We start from the raw sequence: 21,201 nt of genomic DNA on the forward strand, positions 1-21,201 counted from the left end.
ATATATATATATATATAAACAAAAATAAGGGGCTGGGGCTGGCGAGTTGGCTCAGCAGTTAAGAGTAATAACTGCATTAACTGTTCTTGAAGAGGGCCTGGGTTTGAGTCCCAGCACCCACATGGCATCTGTAACTGAAGAAAGCTCAAAGTATTCCCACTAAGATCAGGAATAAGATGATAGCGTCCACTCTCCACTTCTGTTCAATATAGTGCTTGGAGCCTTTGCAGTTTGGAGGGAGACATGCTTTATGGTTTTCCATGTTGTTTTTCTTTCTGCCCTGGGATGTGTACATATAGAAATAGTTTTTTGTTTGAGTTTTTCTTTCTTTTGTATTTTTTTTATTTTTTGAATTCAGGTCTCATTCTTTCAGTGGAGATGTTCTCAGTATTCAGGAGATGATAGTCACCTCCCATGCTCATGGACTGGAAAAATCAATCTTGTGAAAATGGCCATCCTATCAAACACAATCCACAAATTCAGTGCATGTCACAGTAGAGCTGAGGTGTCTTTGTCCTCTGTGGGATTGATATTTGGGGCCAAAAGCTTTGTCCCTAGTTTTCCTCTGAGGGTCACATACTGTCCTTGGTCAGCTCCAGCGTCCATTATGGATCTACAACTTGCACTGGAAGTTGTGGCAGTCCCTTTGGTCAGTTCAGGTCCCTACCCTGAGTCTGAAGCTCACAGTTCCTGATTGCTAAACATAATATAAACCTTCAGTAATCAAAAGCAGTACAAACTGGTATACAGAATTATAGATGAAAGGAACAGAAAATAAACCCTTGTAGGTATGGCAAAGTGATCTTTTATAAACTTAGGATACGCAAAGGGAAGTGGACAGTTTCCACATAGATGGTGCTAAGAAGGCTGGATATCTACACCTAAAAGAAGGAAGTTGGACCCTTATTTTACACCATGTGCATAAATCATCCCCAAATGGACTAACTATCCCAATTTACGTTGAGACTATATCTGAAGCTATAAAATCCTTAGCCGAACATAAAGGGGCCACTTCGTGACACTTAACTTCCCAATAGTTTCTTTGGTTTGACACCAGAAGTACAGATAATAAATGCAGAAGATGGGAAAATGACTAGTGGGATTATATCAAATTAAAAAACTTACAGCAAAGGAAATTCTGAGAAGACTGAAGAAGCAACCTATGGAATGGGAGAAAAGTTTGTAAGCCAAGTATCTGATAAGGAGTTAATGTAAGAACTCAGCAGCAATAATACAAAGAAAATAATCCGATTAACAAATGAGCAAAGGATTGAATAGACACTTCTACAAGGATGATACCAAATGACCAGAAAGCGTACAAAAAGAACACTGATGGTCAGGTTGAGTCCCTCAACTTCCAGCGGACAGTGGCCGAAGCTGCAGACCCAGGGTAGAATGAAGGCGGAAGACTTCACAAACCCCAATTTCAAAGCATTATGTTCTAAAACTATTGTAATAAAAGCAGCAGCATATCAGCATAAAATGGATATATTGATGAATAGGACAGGACAGAAAACTCAGAAATAAACTGAAACGTTTACTGCCAACTGATTTTCAGCAGAAGCACTAAGGTTCCACAGTGAGTAAGAGTGTTTCTTCAATGAACCGTGCTAGGAAAACGGCATTCATATGTACTCTTTGCTCATACCATGTACAAAAATTAACTTAAAATGAATAAAAAGCACAGATGAAAGGCCTGAGGCTATAAAACCATTTAAAGAAAATATACAAAGAAAGCTGCATGACATCCTTCTGGACAGTATTGTTGGGTGGGTCTTCATCTTCGACAGTTTTGTCACAGTTTAGATGAACTACCATCCCTCCCTCTTGTGCCTATGAGGTTTCCTCTGAGGGACAAACTAATCTTATGGTCTATTCTCGTGTAGCATTTATCATTTCCTTCTTGCTACTTTAAACCACTTCTCTTCACCTTTGACTTTCAACAGCTTTGTTACAAAATATCTTTCATCTGGTTTGCTTGTGGTTCATTTTAGTTGGAGTCTTTCCAGCTTCTTGAATTTTCATGTGTTTCTCTTCTCCAACATGGGGCAGTGTTGTCCATTATGTCTTTAAATACGATCTCGGCCCCTTCCTCTCCCGTTTCTGGGAATTCTAAGGCACACGTGCACGTTGCTCCCATGATGCTGCCTTACAGGTTGCTTCGCCTTTCTCTGTTTTTAAAAGCATCCTCTGACTCAGTAGCTGCTAATGACATGTCTTCACATTTGCTAATTCTTTGTTCTGCTTCATCAGATTTGCTAGTAAACCCCCTAAAGTGGATTTTAACTTATTTTTGTTCTCCAGATCCAGGACTTTTGTTTGCTGTCTTTCAAGGCTTTTGTCTTCCTGCCGATCTTGTACCTAGTTCACATAGTTTTCCTTTTGTTGCTTACCCATCTGCAGATCGTGTTAAAATGCACCAGACTCTTCTAAGGCAATTAGTTGTACTTTTTTTCAGATCATAGATCTTCAATTCTTTTGGAATTACTTTCTGGTGGGTTAACTGGTTATTTTTATTGGGACACAAATTTCTAGCTTTTTAATGTAGTTTGTTTTGTTTTGTTTTTAACAGCTCATTCTCCCAGACTTTGCGGCTTGCCTTTTTGGGAGTCTACCAGATTAGTGAGTCCATCTAGAGATTTGAGGACAGCTCAAGCTGTGCCTGAGTTTGCATCTTCTCTGACCTTTTGTGGTTGGATTCCCAGGAAGAATGCTTGTGAATATCTTTTTTCAAGTTGCTTCTAATTTCTTTCTCCCTCTGCTGTTTGTGTGTGGTACTGCAAGTCCCTGACTGCCACCACCTCTGAGTTCTGTTGGTCTCTGTAGCCCCCAGGCATTCAAAATGTGTTGCTTCTGTCCATACTTCAGTCAAGGTCTGTCATGCAGCCTTGTCTAGAAAGCCAAAGCATTACATTGCACTTCCCACCTCCTTATTTCTTCCAAAGGTGTGAACTGCAAGCTGGTGCATATTCCTGATTATGCAAAGCTATGCCAGCCTCTGTCGGTGTAACGTCAGGTCTCTAAGCTCCGGAGTAACCAATTTTTAAGATCTTCTTTCTTCTGTTTCTGACCCCACCTAGATGTTTTTCCACTCAAATTTTTATTTTATTATAATTTAAAAAAAAATCTTATTGAGTTTTTGTGCATTTCATATAATAGATCTTAACCAAATTTAGACCCTCTCCCTCATCTGTACCTCTCCATAATCCTCCCCACTAGATTTTACACATTCTTTCATATATGTTAAGTCCTAGCTAGTCAAGCATTTTACCAAAATGTCCCTCGGTGCAAGTTCATCCACTGGAGTCTAGTAAGCCTATCTAGAGTCATTCCTTTAAGAAAGATTTACTCGCCCTCACACAGTAGTAATCAGTTGTCAGTAGTTCCTTGGTAATGTTTGGGGCCTGATGCCCATTTCCCCTGTTCTATGCTGGTTTTTGTCTGATTGAGTCAGCATGGATCTTGTACATGCTGTCAGCATTGTTGAAGTTCATATAAGCAAGTTCCTAGTGACCTGAAAGCCTCTGTTTCCTTATGCTCATGCACAGTTCTGGCTCTTACAATCTTTCCACACCCTCTTCTGCAGTGGTCCCTGAGCCATGGTTTAATATAGGAGTCCTTTCCAGGGACATGGACTCTACAGTCTCTTATTTTCTAAGACTTGGCCAGTTGTAACCTTGTGTGTTCATGTACACCCTGCTCACATTTAAATGACATCAGCTTTTCATGAGCACTCCTTGTCACTCAGGAAAGAGCCAGTCCCTCCCCAGGCAGCCTTTCTGGAATTCTCTTATGATCCCTTCTTCTCCTTTCTCCCAAGAGAGTACTGAGCTGTACTTGCGTGAAGGGCTTTTGAGGTTGAAGTGAATTGGCTTTTCTTACTCATTTTGATGTGGCCACTCCTGGCTTTGAATGGTCTCAGTGTTGTGATTTCCTAACTGATTCTTGGAGTCTAATTAAAGCTTTTTGGACTTTAGATGGTTGTTAAGTCATTGTTTCTGTAAAACAAGTGCTGGAGCTTCCTTTTCTGCCATCTTACTATTGAGAAGCTTTTTTTTTTTTTTTTTTAATTGGGATAAGTAATTTTGGAATCTGGTGTCTTCTTGCTGAATTTCACATCTTATTGTACCTCTATCAGAAAGTACAAGAAATGGATTTATTGAAAACTCAAAAGATAAACATGAGTGAGAGATGGATAAATGTGGGCAAATGATGAGAGAGTATTCTAAGAAATTTAGTTTGTAATAACCAAGAGCAAATATTCTTAATATTCAACTAATGGCAAGAGGCTGAGTTCATTTTGGCTCATCCATCCAAAATAGTGATAGTCGTTTAAGAAAATACTTGGAACTTTGCATAGAGGAGATAGGGTAGAATAGGATAGGATAGAGAGAGAAAGAGAGAGACAGAAAATAAAGATGACAAATATATGAACTTGCTTGATTGCGATTGTTTCCTACATGATTTTTACTCATGTATCAAATCAGTTTGTGCACATCAAATATATGCATTGTTTACTTATTAATTTTTCTTCAATAAATCTGAAAACAAAGGAAATATGGCTAATAAAGTAAATTAACATCTCTCATTTTGAAACCCCACTAAAATATATAAAACTTACTAATTCACTGGGACTGAAGTAGAGCAATAACGGTCTTTTGGAGACAGTGAAGCTCAAGTGTGTTTTGACCACTTCCTGGTGAAGTGGAAGCAGCCAGTGTTCATGTCTGGGGAAAGGGAGGCCGTCAGACAGGCTCAGGGACGCCCCATCCCTAGGCTACAGAACTAGAGGAGTAGATTCCTCTGCAGCCCTGAGTACAGGATGATATAGCAAGCAACCAGTGTACATCTGAGCAGGAAGAACTCGTGATCTTACTCCCAGGCAACTATGCTCTCCACCACAGAAGGGTGGACTCCAGACATCAGATGTGGCTAAGTCTAAGTCAATAGCAAACAGTGACAGCTCCACATGATACTACAGGACAGCCTCCGGACCTTCTCACTTGACTCCACATTGCTCCTGAGCTCCCACCTCTAGGCAGGACACTCTGTGAGCCAGGGCTCACTTAGGAGGGAGTCTTGCAAAAGTGGATACAGAGAGACATTTCCTATTAGCTAACCAGATTTCTGCTCAGGATTAGTATGCAAACAGATTCTACCCATGAAACAGTGTATTGTAAGCTGTCAGCCAAGAGCACCAGATATTTGAAGAGAGAGTAAATGAGATGAGAGAGAAAAAAAATATCAAGGAGAAAGGAAAATATACTATATCCAAGAAAAAGACCATGGTGCCATTTTTTAAAATGTGTATTAAAAATGAAATCTTGGACGTTTAAAATATTGTATCATATTTAAAAACCTCAAAAGAGTTGGACAATCAAATAAAGGAAATGTCTAAGAAAGAGGAGTGGGATCAAGAAAGAAAAATGGGCGGGAATACTTAAGAAAAAAAATAGACAGTTGATTTACAGTCTTCAGGGTTCAATTGATAGAGAGAGAGAGAGAGAGAGAGAGAGAGAGAGAGAGAGAGAGAGAGAGAGAAAGGAAGAATAGAAAATTCTGCAGATTGCAGGAATCAGGAAATGTTCTAGACAGTGGATTAAAAGCATCCACCTGCTGCTGATGTGGAATATCAGGGTACACAGGAGAGAGAGGGTCCTGGGAGTCAGCCAAAGGAGAGCCGAAAACATGGAAGGCTCAGTCATACAGTGTCAGGCTAGGAGAGGGCAGTGTGAAACCTGAATACTTACGGTGTTTCAGTCATAGTTATTTCTTGCCTGAGTTTCTATAGACACCTGCACTGATGTGCAGTGTAATAGAATAAAATGGTTTTAGATTTTCAAGGTCTCAGAAATCTTCTCCATGTGCATCTTGTTCTGGAAACAGGGCATCAGAACAGTAGAAACCAGTGAATTTCCTGGAAGTTCAACTAAGAATAAAATAGAACAAATGAGTTGTTCCATACAGAATGACCCAGGACAGTCTGAAGCTTCACCATGTTCTCTGAAACAGGGCAGAGCAGAAAACATACAAACGGTCTGTTTTCTGGTTAGTAGTTTTGAACCACAGTTGACTGTAGATAACTACAGCAAAAGACGGACTACTGTGTAAATCGATAGTGAATAATAACTGAAGTCTTGGGCCATAATAAGAGAAGAAGAAAAATACCTCCGTGTGTTGGAGGAAGCGGGGAGACACTGAGTCTCCATCTTCCAGAGCGAAAGCCACAGCTAACATATACAATCAACAGACTGGACAGGGACCTTATTACTCAGAGAAATAATAAATTCTAAGAGCAAGTGTTTTCTGTGGTTGTTGCTGGAGTGCAGTGGTAGACAGTGTCACTGATGGTTCTAAACTTGGTAGGAGTGTTTGATTTTGTTTTGCCCTCATTTGTGCAAAATATACCAAAGAACTTTAAAAGTGGGGGCATTGTTATATTACAGTACCAGAAAATATAAAGCATCTTTTTTTTTTTTTGGTCTTTTTTGAGACAGGGTCTCCCTGTAGCCTCATTTTGTAGACCAGGCTGGCCTTGAACTCACAGAGATCCACCTGCCTCTGCCTCCCATAAAGCATCTTTTTAAAAGAAGAAAAATAAAATTAGAATAATATCTGCCAACTCTTAATACTTTGCTCTGTGATGACCAATAAAGTAATTTGTTCTGCTTTATCTGTATATTTTAAACTTTGTCACAGTAAGTGTGTATTACTGACAAAATTTAAAAGAATATTTAATACAGAGACACACACAGATATACAGACACACACACACACACACACACACACACACACAGACACACAGACACACAAACACCATACTAAACACACTATACTAAACACACTATACTAAACACACTATACTAAACACACTATACTAAACACTATTGTTTCCAGTCTAGGAAAGGAGGTACTTGTGATATGGTACTATATATATACTCGATTCTAGTACCTATGGCACATTCATGAATTACTAAACCAAAGAGCACCCAGATCAGACATGAGGTATCAGGGGGCAGTATGCACACATTCTGTCCCTGTGACGGACCCTGGAAAGGTCTGGTTATGATTGGACAGGACTTGGCTGTGAGTAACTGAAGCCAGGAAAGGAGTGGGGTCATCATTTTCCTTACTTGTATATACTTGTACTAACTGCCTTGCACATAGCCCCTTGCTCTTAAATGAATCCCAATCAGTGAGAATGAATGAATAATTGATCATTTTAACTCTATGGGGAAGAGAATTGGATCCTTCAGAAACAAAGATCTGAAATCAATGGATCATAGACAAATTTTACTTTCAACAGTGATACTTGCCCAAGCTGCTGATGGGTGCTGTGAGAATTTAATGCTAGCGTCTTTGCATCAGAGCTGGATTTCTGCTCTGGATGGGAGGCAGATATCCTGTGTCTTGGTCTAAGGGCCCCTATGCAGAAATACTTCATTGTGGTTCTAGATGCAGGGTGGGCATCCTGTCTGTTATGCCAGTCCTGGCTGTTCTGAAAGTCAGTATTAGGAGGCAGGAGGGAATCTGAGTCCTACACTGTACCTCCTCTCCAGTTCCAGAAAGAGTAGCTCTCTTTTGTACCTAGATAAGGACAGGAGTCCAGTTCTCCCTTATGCTCTCGGGAAGTTCAACAGATCTCTAGACATGCTGGGAGTTCCTAGAAAGCATGAGCTTCTTGCACAGATACAGGGTGGGGCTGTGGAACATCAGCCATCATCACTTTGCCACCTCAGGGGCCCCACCAGGGAGGTGCACCAAGGCCTCCTTGCCCACCTGAAAAGATCAAACTGGACTGACAGCGTGACAGCCCTTCTTTAACAACCATGCCACACAGAGACTGCTTCTGAGGGGTGCATGCTCCACATGTGTGTTGTGCCTTGCGTGTCCCACTGATCCTCTGTCTTCCTGCTTTGTGCTTCCTAGGCATCCCTCAGCTCACAGGTGGATCTACAGAAGAAGAAGAGGCGGGCGCCCGCTCCCCCTCCCCCGCAACCACCTCCACCAAGTCCTGTGGTCCCCAGCCGCCAGGAAGACAAAGAGGAGAACAGAAAGAGCACAGTGGGTGAGTGAGCATGCCTGCTCTGTGCATGTCTCTGGGATGCCCGGTGATGTTAACATGCACATTGTTGGCATTGTTGTTAACCCTGGCATTGGATTCCTTGTTAATTACATTAACCCAGAAAATATCTATGCTAAAGAAACAGAGTCTGGGAACGAGCTGTCAGTTTACTTAACTATCTTCGTTGCTCTGAGAATGGCATTGAGGAGGTAGAGTTGGTGGAAAGGGTGGAGTGTGGTTGAAAAATCAGGAGAAACTGCCAAATGGAGCTCGAATGTGTGGCTGTGGCATGTGTCCCTCTGATGGGAGAAATAAGCTCTTCAGAGGATGTCTGTACAGGCTGTTTTGAGAAGTATCTGTCATTTGAAAGGTCTCTTAGACCCCACATGGTCTGTCCAGGTTACGCATTCCTAATCTGACTATCCAAAATATAAAATTCTCCAAAATCTGAAACTGTTTGAGTACCAATATGATGCCATAAATGGAAAATTCCATGGAGCTTGATTGGTTTCATGAGCAAAATTGTTTTTTAAATTGCATAAAATTGCCTTCAGATTCTATATATAAAGTGGATATGAAACAAATGAATTTCATCTTTAGACTTGAGTCCCATCCCGAAGGTACTTCATTATATATATGTAAATTTTCTAAAATTAGAAAAACTGAAATCAAAAACACATTTGGTTCTGAGCCTTGGAATATCAGCTTGTAAGTGAGTTCCTGTTTGAAATTGATCTCCATTTATGTAATTTTTATATATTTAACAAAGGCCCCGGTATATGTCCCTGCTATTTCATTGGAGTAGGAACACAAACAGCCCTTGCAGAGACAGGACTGGAACACTGCAGCATAGGATCCCCCCATTCCCATGCCTGAACCCCTCATGGTTGAAAGTGCTGAAGACATTGGGCAACCACTTGCCATACGTAATCATTGACTCAGGCAGCCTACACTTTACCATTGGCCCAGAGTCTGTGGCACCAGAGGGAAAACACTCCCAAAGATAAGTGTTTGCATTGTCAAGGACTTGGCTGCTTGTCAACATTTTCCCCTTTAGTCAGTACTTTACCTTTAATACCTAGCATTTCACAGTCTTGGAATCAATTATCCTAAGAAGCAACAGCCTGTATTTCATACCAGTTCATCCTGTTTCCCAGAGGAATATAATATCAGAATGGAAAATGGGCTGGCGGGATGGCTCAGTGGATTAAGACTCCAGCCTCCAAGCCTGACAACATGAGTGTGATCCCTGGGGCCCACATGGTAGAAGCATGAGAACTAACTCCCACAGGTTGTCCTCTGATCTCCACACATGTACTGAGTCATATGTGTAAGTGCACTCGCACACACACACACACACACACACACACACACACACCGAATAAATAAATGGAATACAAAATTTTAAAAGAGAAGAACACGTTACCAAGGTTGTGTCCAATTGAGTAGTGCTCCCTTGTTTCATGGTGAGAGCCTTCCCTCCCTCCGAGCTCTCTCCCCTCCTTCCTTTTAGAAATGGGTAAACACCTGTGGTTTGGGGAGTTCCTTGTGAAATTATCAGAAATGCCTACAGTATGAGTGCCGTTGAGTCAAGGCAACCTCCAGACCCAACAGTGAGAGTGTGGACCTGCAGGCCTGAAGAAGGCCAGTGTGTGGAACAGCATTCCTCCGACTTGACAGTGCTGTCTCCAAGCTGCTTCAGGGCCAGCATTCATTAAATTGTGCCTGAAGGACAGAAGTAGCAGGCAACCAGGCAGTTCCTTCCAAATGATAGCTGTCAGTAAAGTGCTGTGAAATGTGTGAGCATGAGTATGGTTGGATGTGGTATGCTGTGCACTTGTATTTGGTGCTGGCTGAGTGGATTTAGTGCTGGGTGTGTGACTGGTTTGGTATAAAGTGGAGAGGGACTTGGTGTTGGGTATGGCTGGCTTGGTGCAGAGTGAGGTTGGGTTTGATATTGAACGTGACTGGCTTGTTGCTGAACTCCATACTGGGTGTGGTTGGTTTGGTTGGTACTGGATTTGGTATTGGATTGATTGCTTTGGTATTAAATTTGATGTGTGTAGCTGTTTTGATGTTGAATTTGGTATTGGATATGGCTAGTTCCATATAGTCTGGAGGGGAGTTTGGTGTTAAGTGTGGCTGGTTTGGTGTCTGGTGAACAATAGCAGTATACCCTTTGTTGGAGACAAGACATCTTCTGGCTTAACCTTTGAATCCCTCCCATTGATTCCACGTAGGTGTTGGACGCCAAGTGCCACAAAAGCCTCCCAGAGGCACAGCTCGGGGCCCACCCCAGTTAGTGCTCCCCCCGCCCCCACCCTACCCTCCTCCTGACACAGATGTGACGGAGCCTGTCACCTTTCCTGGGGAAGGCGCTGGTTCCAAGACCTCAGAGCTGAGACCCAAACGTACGTGGCTCATTTCCATTTCAGCTATGTGTTGAGCACCTGTCTTTCTGATCACTACTGGTATGAATCTGAGCTTCCAGACTTTCCTTTGTTCATGTCTGTAGCTTTTTTTCCCAGCTTTTCTTTCCAAATGCTCAATGCAATGCATCCAGCCTCACAGAGAATGCACTGTGAGTGCCATGTTTTTAGTTCCCCTAAGAATGATGTGGTGAGGTCTTTGTGCCTATCTGCAGTCAGACTTCAGCTGAAGATGTCCCTGTAGGTGAATGGTTAGTGGCGAGCTCATGCTCTAAAGGCTGAGTTTGTCTTCAGAATGGGTGTAGAGAGCAACAACCAGTGGCACAACTGATTTGCCATTCTGCAGGAGGCTCGCTCAGGTTGGCCGTGCATGCACACCAGGGTGGTGCTCAGGAGCTGGGAGTACTTCTTTATAAGGCAACCTTGAACCTCAGGGCCAGTGGCCAGTCCATGGCACTACTTCTCTGCAGAAAAAGAAACGGAGAAACCAAAAGAGGAAGCAGTTTGAGTCTAGTCACAGACGGAATTATAGTTCTAGTTTGCCTGTTTCTCATCATATCTGATATGGTCTTGCCTTGAAGTTTCTTGGGATTCCTTTGGGCCTTAATAAGTATACATTTTAACCTTGAGATGGGTAAGAATGTTACAAACTCTACATGTTCACTAGGCATCACCCTAAAGTCAGGACTGCATATTTGTCTTGGTCCTGTGCATCCTGGACCATGTTTTTATGATGATGCAGTGACGCTCTGCAGTCGCCCAGTGGCCAACTTTGTAGGAAATTTATGCTTTTCCACTACTACATTTACTTTTCCATCCATTTTGGAAATCAAGCATAGTTTCTTGGCCACCAACTTAATTACTTTTTCTAGGCAAAATAGTTGTGATTCAGTTTATTTTTCTCCACACATAGTTATTATATCCTTTTTAAATCATCTTGACACTTGACATGCTTCTGAATGCAAATGATTTGTGATAAGGTATTTGACAATTAAGAATTAACAAGAGCATGGCATGGTGAGGTATTCCTTTAGTCCCAGCACTTGCGAGGCAGAGGGAAAAGGATCTCTGTGAGATTGAGGCCAGCCTGGACTACATAGTGAGTTCTAGGCCAGCCTGGACTACATACCAAGTTCCAGGCCAGCTGGGGCTACAGGGAGACTTGTCTAAAACAAACAAACAAACAAACAAACAAAAAAGACCAAAAAAAATTGACTAGAGGGGCTGGAGAGATAGCTCAGCAGTTAAGAGCACTGGCTGTTCTTGCCGGAGGACCCACGTTTGGTTCCCAGCACCCACACAGGGAATCCAACACCCTCTTCTGGCCTCTTCAGGTTTGCCCTCAGGGGTGCACTTATGAAAATGCAGGCAGAACACTCATGCACATATAAATAAATAAATAAATAAATAAATAAATAAATAAATAAATAAATAAATAAATAAATAAATAAAAAAAGGCTAAAAAGAATTGACTAGATATCAGTGAAATGCTAGCTGTGGTATAGATGGCCTCCAGCCACTGTAGCTTCTCTGAAGAGAGGGTGCATTCTCAGCCCTCCACACCAAGGCCATGTCATGTCAGAGGCCACTCCTGTGACTGGTATCCTCACCCACAGCTTCTCCTTTCTAGGAGGAAAAGTGAGCATAGATAGACAGATGAGCACAGTAAAGCTCCCGCTGTCATGAGAGAACACCCACAGGATCAGTAGCATGGTCATCTACAAAGGGAGGAAGAACCAGGTAAAGGCCTGAACTGTCTCTCACAGCTGCCTGTGTTCAAACTCCTGGACACATGTGTCTTGCTTGGGAAGTGCTTACTGTTGCCACCAGCACACAGGCAGACAGAAGCTGAGAGGAACTTACAGAAATTTGTGTCAGGCTTGAAAGGCAGAGCTTCCTCCCTCATCTATGGTGCTGTGAAGGTGTTTCCCAGCCTGTCCTCAGGCTTCTTAGCAGGTCTGAGTAAGTTGTGCACCCAAGTGACAATGTCATTAGTCTTGATTTCTTTTTGCCTTTTGGCTCCGTTTCCCTTCTTGGACCCAACTTCCCAACTCCTTATGAGTTCACTTTTCCAGGCACATGTCATCTGGGCTCCCTTAGTCATCTGTGTCACAAAGCCCATAATAAAATGAAGGATGGACTGAGACAGGGACCCCAGGGGTCATTCGATTGGATTCAGCACATATCACTTCATTAAATCTCACTTGGCTGCCAGAACCTAGTCCTGTACCTTGGAGGTAGCCTGAGATCAATCCCTGTTCTCTCCTGACTGCTTGTATAACAAAATCTCAGGCATCCAATGTAGAGAAGTTACACTTCCTAATTAGAACTGGTCTGTCTGTTGTTTTTGACATTGAAAACTGGGATCACCTGCCCAGACAGGCAGAATACAACTTGCCTTCTTTGATTTAGGGTTTATTGAAGAATAGTTAAGGAAAATGAATCCTTTGTGCTCTTTTATTTTTCCATTATGCTGAAATCCAGTTCCTCCTTTTACCTGTCTTAGGAGAGGCACAGTTGGTCAACACAGAGTATCAGGTGTTTATTTCTGCCCTTGTGTTTCTCACTGAGTCTCGCCTTCAGACTTCTGGCTATTTGGAGCTATGTGGAAACTCAGTAGAAACATTTTCATTCTACCTACAAGCCTCTTAATGTATCTCTTCCCGAGTTCCATTTTAAAACTGTATTCTCTGTAAAGGAAAAGCCATACCCTTATTGGGAACTTACCTTGAATACCTCCAAAGTCCGGGTAGTCTATCAGGACTCCCACACACAGGATTTCATGTGGACCCACCTCAGCTCTGCCAAGCCTGGGGGATCTGAGCCAGAATACAGTGGAGTGTCTCACTGTAGGATCTCTGACCCTCCCTCTGCTCCATCCATCACCTGTTCTTTTCTCTCACTGAGTTGAAAAACTCCTGTAAGGTACCTTTGGCTTTTGCCTGTCCATTGTGATTTGTCCAGAAGATGGTATATAACACTCAGGTGTTAGGCTGTCTTGAAACCAGTAAGTACAGCTGACCTTCCTAAGTTGAGAACATTCCAAAAACTAGTCAAGATGATGAATCTGTATGCAAATGTGGTACGGTGATGACAAGACATTAGGTAGATCCTCTGAACTATGCCCTGTGTTTTGACAGCTCCTACTCTGGCCTTTCTATTCCATCCCCTCCCTTCCTCCCTGACCTCCATGGGATTTGGGCTCTGCCCCAGTCCTGATGGCTTTGCTTGAATACCTCTTTACTGCTGCCTTCCTGAATGCTGGTCCAGGACAAACCCCTCATTCCCTGTTTAAAACATAAACCAACATCAGTATTTGTTCTGTGGCCATGAAACCACATTCACCGGAACAAGGGCAAAATGAAGACAGTATCCATGTGTTCATAACTCTAGACTTTTGAAAAAATGTATAGTTGGGGTCAAGATCTCAGAAGGGAGAGGAAGTAGCCATACTGTGTGTGCTTGGCTTGAAGAGGCCAGCTGCCCACAGTCTGTTCTTCAGCCCAACTAAGATAGCCCTAGCTTGGATATAGACTGATGTGGACTCTGTATGCTCCAGCTCCTTCTCCGTCTGCACCTTGCTGGCTCCAGAACAAGTCTTTACCAAGCCCACCATCTTTCCAGCTTGAATTCTCCTCCTCGTTTTTTAGATGCTAACCCTTTACCTAACCTATGTTACATGCACCTGGCACATGCCAAAGGTAGTTGGAGGCTTAACAGTCTTCTTTATATTTGTATCTATCTTTCAACATGGTGCCTGACATAATAATCACTATTCCATTCATCATCATTAAATTGGGATGCACTTGAGTCTAGAGAGCATCCAGCAGCAACAGTTTAGGTCTTCTTTAGGGCACCCTCAGTGGGTCAACATTCTGTCAAGAGACCTGTGGTCATTATATTAGAGAAAGATTGAAAGTCTCAGTGGAGCTTAGTAGACCAACTTCTGCTTCTCTGTACTTTAGTCGAATCCAGTCCTTTAATGTGGTAAATTCCTCTAGAATAGCTCCCAGTGATATCTTTCTGTGTTTGCCCTTTTGCTGGTGTCAGTGATTCCTGTCTAATAAAGGAACCGGGGCAAAGCAGTAGGAAGCCAGTTGTCACTTCCAAGATGAGTGTAGAGAATGACTGTAGCTTTCATCTTAAGTGTGTCTTCTGCTTTTCCCCTCTGGAGAAAGCCATCAGGCATGGGTAAGCTACTCTCTGGAGACCCTTGTGATAAGGAATTGAGACTCTATGTCCTTCTACCATGACTGAAGGCCCATGAGTCAGCAGAAACTACAGAGGACCCCTTGATTGCATCTTGTAGGAGACCTTGTGCCATAGCCATCCAGCTAAGCTGTGCCCAGTTTCCAGGCCTACAGAAAGTGTGAAGAAATGCTATTGCTTTCAGCCTCTAAGCATGGGGACAGTTTGTTTTTCAGCAATAGATAGCCAACTCAAGTCACAAGTACATGAAGCCCCTCTTCACAATCTGTTGTCCCCAGTAGGGAAAGTCTTATTTCATAGAGCAGGCATTATAGGGATAGGCCCAAACTGGTTACCAGAGATCCAAGTTCTTTCCGTCTCTTCTCTGTCACCTTCCTCAGGCTGCTATCAAGGGGTCTGTGGTTGTTTCAAGGGCCACATCCAGACACCAGACTCTTCAGAGGAAAAGAGACTATATCTTCTAATCATCCATAGGAGGAAGGAATCCCCATTGAAGAGTTTCCTCCCATGTTCCATTGTCCACACTGGGTAATATACTGACCCAATTCTTGTCACCAGAGGCATTGCTTTAGATGAGCCAGACTCATCCAGACAGATGGGGTTGGCAACAGCTGTCCCTTAGGAAGGAGCTCTGTTAATGGGCTAACATGGATAACATGGTCAATACTTCATACTTGAATGGAAGCCTTCAATTTGGTTGTTCTCTGAGGAGCATAAGACATGCTATGAGCAGGCTTTAGGAAAGGTAGTGTGTAGTTGGTAAAGGATACAGGGACGACTGGGCCCAGAGACAGTACAGCCAAGCACCAGAAAGCCAAAAATCACCTGGGAACAGTCCTTCTTAAAGGACAGCATCAGTGCAAGATGAGTCATCTCAAACTTGATTTCTACCTACAGCTCTCATTTTTTGGTTTTACAGCCAGAGGAAACACTGATAGAGCTCCCAGCATTGCAGTGCCGAAGTCCTTCCTCAGCTGCACTAATCCTTACTGTGGCTTCAGTTCCCATTTTCTAACAAGATGAAATGGAACATTCCAGAAAGAATTCATATTTTAAATTATGTAATCTTTTGAGTCTTGTAATGAAACTTCAGCCATCCAGCTTCATCCTGCCTGGCACCAGAATCATCATTTTGTATTCAAACTGTAGGTGCTAACCATCCGTTCGTGACACTTGGTAGCATCTCCATCTTGAGATTTACTCCTAGGGTGTTGCAATGCTTGCTTATGTTCAAGTAATCTTTATTTTACTTAATAATGGTCTCAGAGTGCAAGAGGACTGACCCTGGTAATTCAGACATGCTTCCTTTAAGTGAAAAGGGAAAAAAAGGAAATCATAAGCTGAAGTTGCTAAGATCTATGATAAAAATTAAACACAGTGTAGCTAGATGATAGACTGACATATAGATATAGATAAAGATATATTAAACAGGATAGGTGATAGATAGATAGATAGATAGATAGATATATAGATAGATAGATATGATAGACAGATGATAGATATGTAAATGGTTTAGTATTTTAGAGTTTTCTGGCACCTATTGGAAGCTTTAGAACATATTCCTTATAGATAGGGAAGTCTCTGTATGGCCATTTAGCATCCAGAAACTGAGAAGTATGACTTCTAGATCATTCTAGTAGGAATAGCATGATAAAGTAGTGTTGATGAAGGTGTGTATCCAATTTACCAATTGTAAGAATGTTGATTCTCATTTAAAATGACTTCTTGCTTTAGAAAGCATACTTTCATGTTTTCCCAAGTGAGTTTACCATAATCAAAGCACAGCCTTTTAAATTTATGAGTGCTTACACAAAGCCTACAGCATACAGAAGTATTCAAAGAAATCAAATTTCCCAGAAGGGTAAGAACCTCTTATGGAATCACATTTGTACACTACCCATTTAAGGCTTTATTTTGCATTGAAAACATTTTTGTATCTTTAGAGGGGATTCAACAAATTATGAGATGTAATATATACATGTAGACTATATACATGTAGACTATATACATGTATATATATAATGTGTACTCTATACATGAACTCATTAGTATGCCTTTAAATTTTTGTATTTATTCTAATTCTTTGTGTATGAGTGTTTTGCCTGCATGTATGTAAGTGCACCCATATCATGCAAAACCCTGAAGAGGGTGTCAGATTCCCCTGAACCTGGTCTTACAGACTGTCATTAGCAACCATGTGGGGGCTAGGTGCTCTGGGTTCTCTGTAAGAACAGCCAGTGCTCTTAACCATTAAGCCACCTCTCTAGTCCTTAGTATGCCTTTTTAAAAATTACTCTTTCTTGTTCTCCTTTCAAAATGTTATATTATACCCACTCATGCATTTGTTTACATATATAGTTATATAAATTATAGGCTAGGATCCATTTATGAGGGAGAACAAGCAGTTTTTCTTTCTCAGGCTGAGTGACCTTACTTAATAGTATATGTTCTAGGTCTTCCATTTTTCTGTGAATTTTGTGATTTCATTTTTCTTTGGTGCTGAATAATATTCTATTTTATATGTGTACCAGATTTTCATTATCCATTCATATGTTCATGAACAATTAGGTTGGTTCCATTTCCTTGTTAGAGTCAACAGAGCAGCAATAAACATGGGGGAGGGGTGTGCACATATCTCCATGGGAAGGTATGGAGTTCTCTGGGTATATGTCCAGGAGTGAAATACTTGGGTCATATGGTAGTTCTTTTTATAATCTTCTGAGGAACCACCAAACTGATTTCCACAATGGCTACACTAATTTGCACTCCCACCAGCAGTGAATAAGGGTTCCTCTTTCTCCACATCCTCTCCAACCTTTGTTGTTGGATTTCCTTTTTTAAATGAAATTTTTTTTTTGCAAATTTCATACAATATATTTTTATCATTTTGGCCCCCCTCCCCTAACTGCACCCCTCTAATAAACTGCCTGTCATGTTTCATGCACTCTGTCATAAATATTAAGGCTCATTGTATCAAGTTTGTGTCCCCAAATGTGTGTCCATCCACTGGAGCCTGATTAGCCTATCTAGTGTCACACCCTTAACCAAAACCCGACTCTCCCTCTCCCAGTTCTTGTCAGTTGCCAACAATTCTTCAGCTAAGGTTGGGACTTCTTACCCACTTCCCTACTTCCATACTGGATTTTGTCTGGCTTGAGTTTGTGTGGGATTTCCTTCCTTCCTTCCTTCCTTCCTTCCTTCCTTCCTTCCTTCCTTCCTTCCTTCCTTCCATTTTTATTTTACATGCATGAATGTTTTACCTCCATCTATATAAGTGCACCATGTGTGTGCAATTCCCTGCAGAGGCCAGAAGAGAGTTTTGAATACTCTGGAACTGGAGTTAAAGACTAGATTTTTAGCCACCATGTGGATGCTGGGAATTGAACCTGGGTCCTCTGGAAGGTCAGCAAATGTTCTTAACCACTGAGACATCTTTCCAGCCCAGTCATGGGATTTCTTCATGATAGCCATTCTTACTAGGGTGAGTTTTAATTTGCATTTCTCCATTGACTAAGGATGTTGAATACTTCTTAAAATAGTTATTGGCCACTTGTATTTTTTAAAAAACCATCTATTCATTTTGTTAGCCCATTTATTAATTGGTAGTTTTATTTTCTTTGATTTCTGCAGTTTTTTGCAAATTCTGGATTTTAGCCCCTTTCCTGATGTAAAGCTTGTATAGATTCTCTTCCATTCTGTTGGCTGTCTGTGTGCATTGCTATAATTTTGTTTTCTGTGCAGAAACTTTTTAATTTCATGTAGTCCCATTTGTTGATGCTTGGAGCTAGTTCTTGTGCTAGTGATGTTCTGTTCAGAAAGTTCTTGCCTTTCCCAGTGTCCTGAAGAGTATTTCCTATATATTTTTGTCAAGAAATTTCAGGGTTTCAGGTTTTAAATTAAGGTCCTTGATCCATTTCAAATAGGTTTTTACACAAGGTGAAAGCTGTGAATCTAACATTGTTCTTCTGTAGGTGGAGATCCAGTTTTGCTAGTGCCATTTATTGAACTGACTTATCTTTTCTTCCAATGTATGTTTTTGCCTCCATGGTCAAGAATTAGGTGGACATAGTTTTGTCGATTTATTTCTGGGTCCTCTATTCTGTTCCAGTGGTCTACCTGTCTTTTTTTTTATTCCTGTACCAGGCTGTCTTGATCATTATAGCTCTGTAGTATAATTTGAGGTTGGGGATTGTCATACCTTTAGCTGTGTTCTTACTCCTTAGGATTGCTTTGGCCATTCGTGGTCTATTATGGCTCCATGTGAATTCTTGAATTTTTTTTCTAGATCTATAAAATATGACATTGGAACTTTTGGGGGAGGGGTTGTACCATTTAATGACATTTGGGATGGAGTGGCTTACAAAGAAAAGGCTTCTCAGGACCCGAGCATCATTCAAGCCCTCCCTCCCCACAGTAGCCATTAGCGTTCAGGCACTGTGCCAGTGGTCTTAAGTGTTCCATCACTCTGGGACGCTGTTGTTCCCCCGGCAGCCCCACGTACGCTTTCCCCATTCCATTCTCATTGCCACTCTTCCCAGTCCACACACCTCACTCCCAGAGTTCCAAAAATGGATTCCATAACTCTGTGCAGCTAACGCTCCCTCTCCCTGGCAGCTCCACCCCTCTTGCCAGGGTGATCCTCGTCTTGCCCCTGGCTGACTTACACTTTCCAGAGGAATCAGTAATGTTTGGGCTACACTCCACCCCTTTCCTCTAGCTCTTACAAACTTTCCACCATTTCTTCTGTGAATTTACCTGAACCTTGGAGGGGACGACAGATGCAGGGAAATCTCTCTTGTATCATGGTGAGATAGTGATCTCTTCTGTCTCCCCATCATCCATCTTCAAGATGTGGCCATTGATCTATCTCAGTGATGTTTCCCCTACTGTGAAGACAAATGGAAGGAAACAGACATGTCTAAATAAACATTAATGTAAATACAAATGTCTAGAAGATATCCCAGTAGGTTTACTCTATTCACAAAATGGTACACTTGCAATGGCATCCCCGCTGGGGCCTGTAGCCTGCCGTGAGAGAGGGGGTTGGCCTGGTCTACATCACCAGATATGTGTTCCACCCCTAGGAGTGGGCCTTATCCAATTAGAAATTTTTCAGTTGTACATATGTTAGTCAAGCCATTATTGATTACTTCACTAGCAGGCATTGCTTGGCATGTCCATAGTGTGCAGAACATGGGGTCCATTGTTGAGTAGAAACATAGGGCTTAGTTTCAGCTCTATCTCTTCTCTTGCTCTCAAATCATGCAGTGTCTTTGAACATGGCCTTACTGACCTTTTTAGTGTACAACTGACATTAGTGGCACTAGCCTTGGTGAATTTGAGGACCTCTAGGATCTCTCTCTGACCAACAGCTCATAGGATGGCAACCCACCCCTGGGTACTGTAGGTTTTGTTAATAGTTGTATAGTTTGGGGAGTCTCTGTTTTTATCTCACCCAACCATAAAACTCCCAAGAATTTTATAGCTATAGCTGGACTTTGTTTCTTCAGGTATCTTTCAAATGGGTTTTACATCTGGAAATACTCAAAGGTTAACATCATATATTAAATAAATCATAGACAATGTTGAACACAGCATAGAAAGTTTTTTTAATTATTATTATTTTATTTACTTTTTTTTAGAAGAAGCATTTCATTTCAGCTTTAACATACTCATTAACAGTTTCCAGAGCAAAGATACATCTCTCTCAGAAGTGGCTATAAAATTTTTAGGTTTGCTGTTGAATTAATACAGTTATACTATATTGAACCCAGTATAAGCCCTGTAAGACATAAAATTGAATGAGATTTAAACCTTTAAAAAAGAGCTCCATTTCATTTTAAAATATGTTTCTTACAGAAAGACTGATTGTTTTTGCTCATAACACTGAGATGTTGGTGAATGCATCTCTATCCTGTATGTATCTGATTATTACTAGTCATAATCGGTTGCACTTGGATCCTTGGCAGCTGTGTATCTCTATAAAGTCATTGGGTACATTTCAATGGTAATGTGTATCATCTCTACTAATTAACATGATGTAATTTTTATGCTTCCTCCTCAAATATAACTCATTTTTTAAATTTGTTGATTTTTTTGTATGTGTGGATATCATACAGAACATCCCAAACCATCTTATTCAACTATACACCCACTTCCCAGATGGTGCCCCCCATAGCCTCCCTCCCCTCACTAGAGCCCTTATCCTCTGTCATCACTGCTACTGTCTGCTGTGATGTTGTCACCCCCAGCAGTTCCCCACTACTTGTCCATCTGGTGAATCTAGTCTTTGTTTTAGGAGGGCAAGGAGCAAAAACTGTCCTTTATGTCCCTCTGACCAAATTAGTATAGGCCTCAAAGTATGTCTGTTAAATATGCAAGAAGGTTAGTTTCACCAGTCTGGCACTTTTAATTACTGTGTGCCATGTAGATAAATCTTGGGCAAAGACCAATTGTTCTCAGATAAACCTTACCTAGACATATATTTCTTGATCTGCT

At 41.6% G+C, this 21,201-nt stretch overlaps 1 protein-coding gene across 4 annotated transcripts in view; it reads left to right on the forward strand.

Annotated features, from left to right (window-relative positions):
• The window catches only part of Cobl (cordon-bleu WH2 repeat protein), a 274,940-nt gene that overhangs the window by 176,103 nt on the left and 77,636 nt on the right, over nucleotides 1-21,201 (forward strand). For 3 of the 4 annotated variants that reach the window (XM_008849261.3, XM_008849262.3, XM_008849264.3), the window contains 2 exons: nucleotides 7,930-8,068; nucleotides 10,306-10,476. In XM_008849261.3, coding sequence (XP_008847483.1) covers nucleotides 7,930-8,068; nucleotides 10,306-10,476 — 310 coding nt within the window. The remainder of the gene's footprint in view (nucleotides 1-7,929; nucleotides 8,069-10,305; nucleotides 10,477-21,201) is intronic. The other variant, XM_008849263.3, reaches the window with a different exon arrangement.

Source organism: Nannospalax galili, unplaced genomic scaffold (assembly GCF_000622305.1).
Source record: "Nannospalax galili isolate Female #2095 unplaced genomic scaffold, S.galili_v1.0 scaffold304, whole genome shotgun sequence".
In the NCBI taxonomy this organism is placed as follows: Eukaryota; Metazoa; Chordata; class Mammalia; order Rodentia; family Spalacidae; genus Nannospalax; species Nannospalax galili.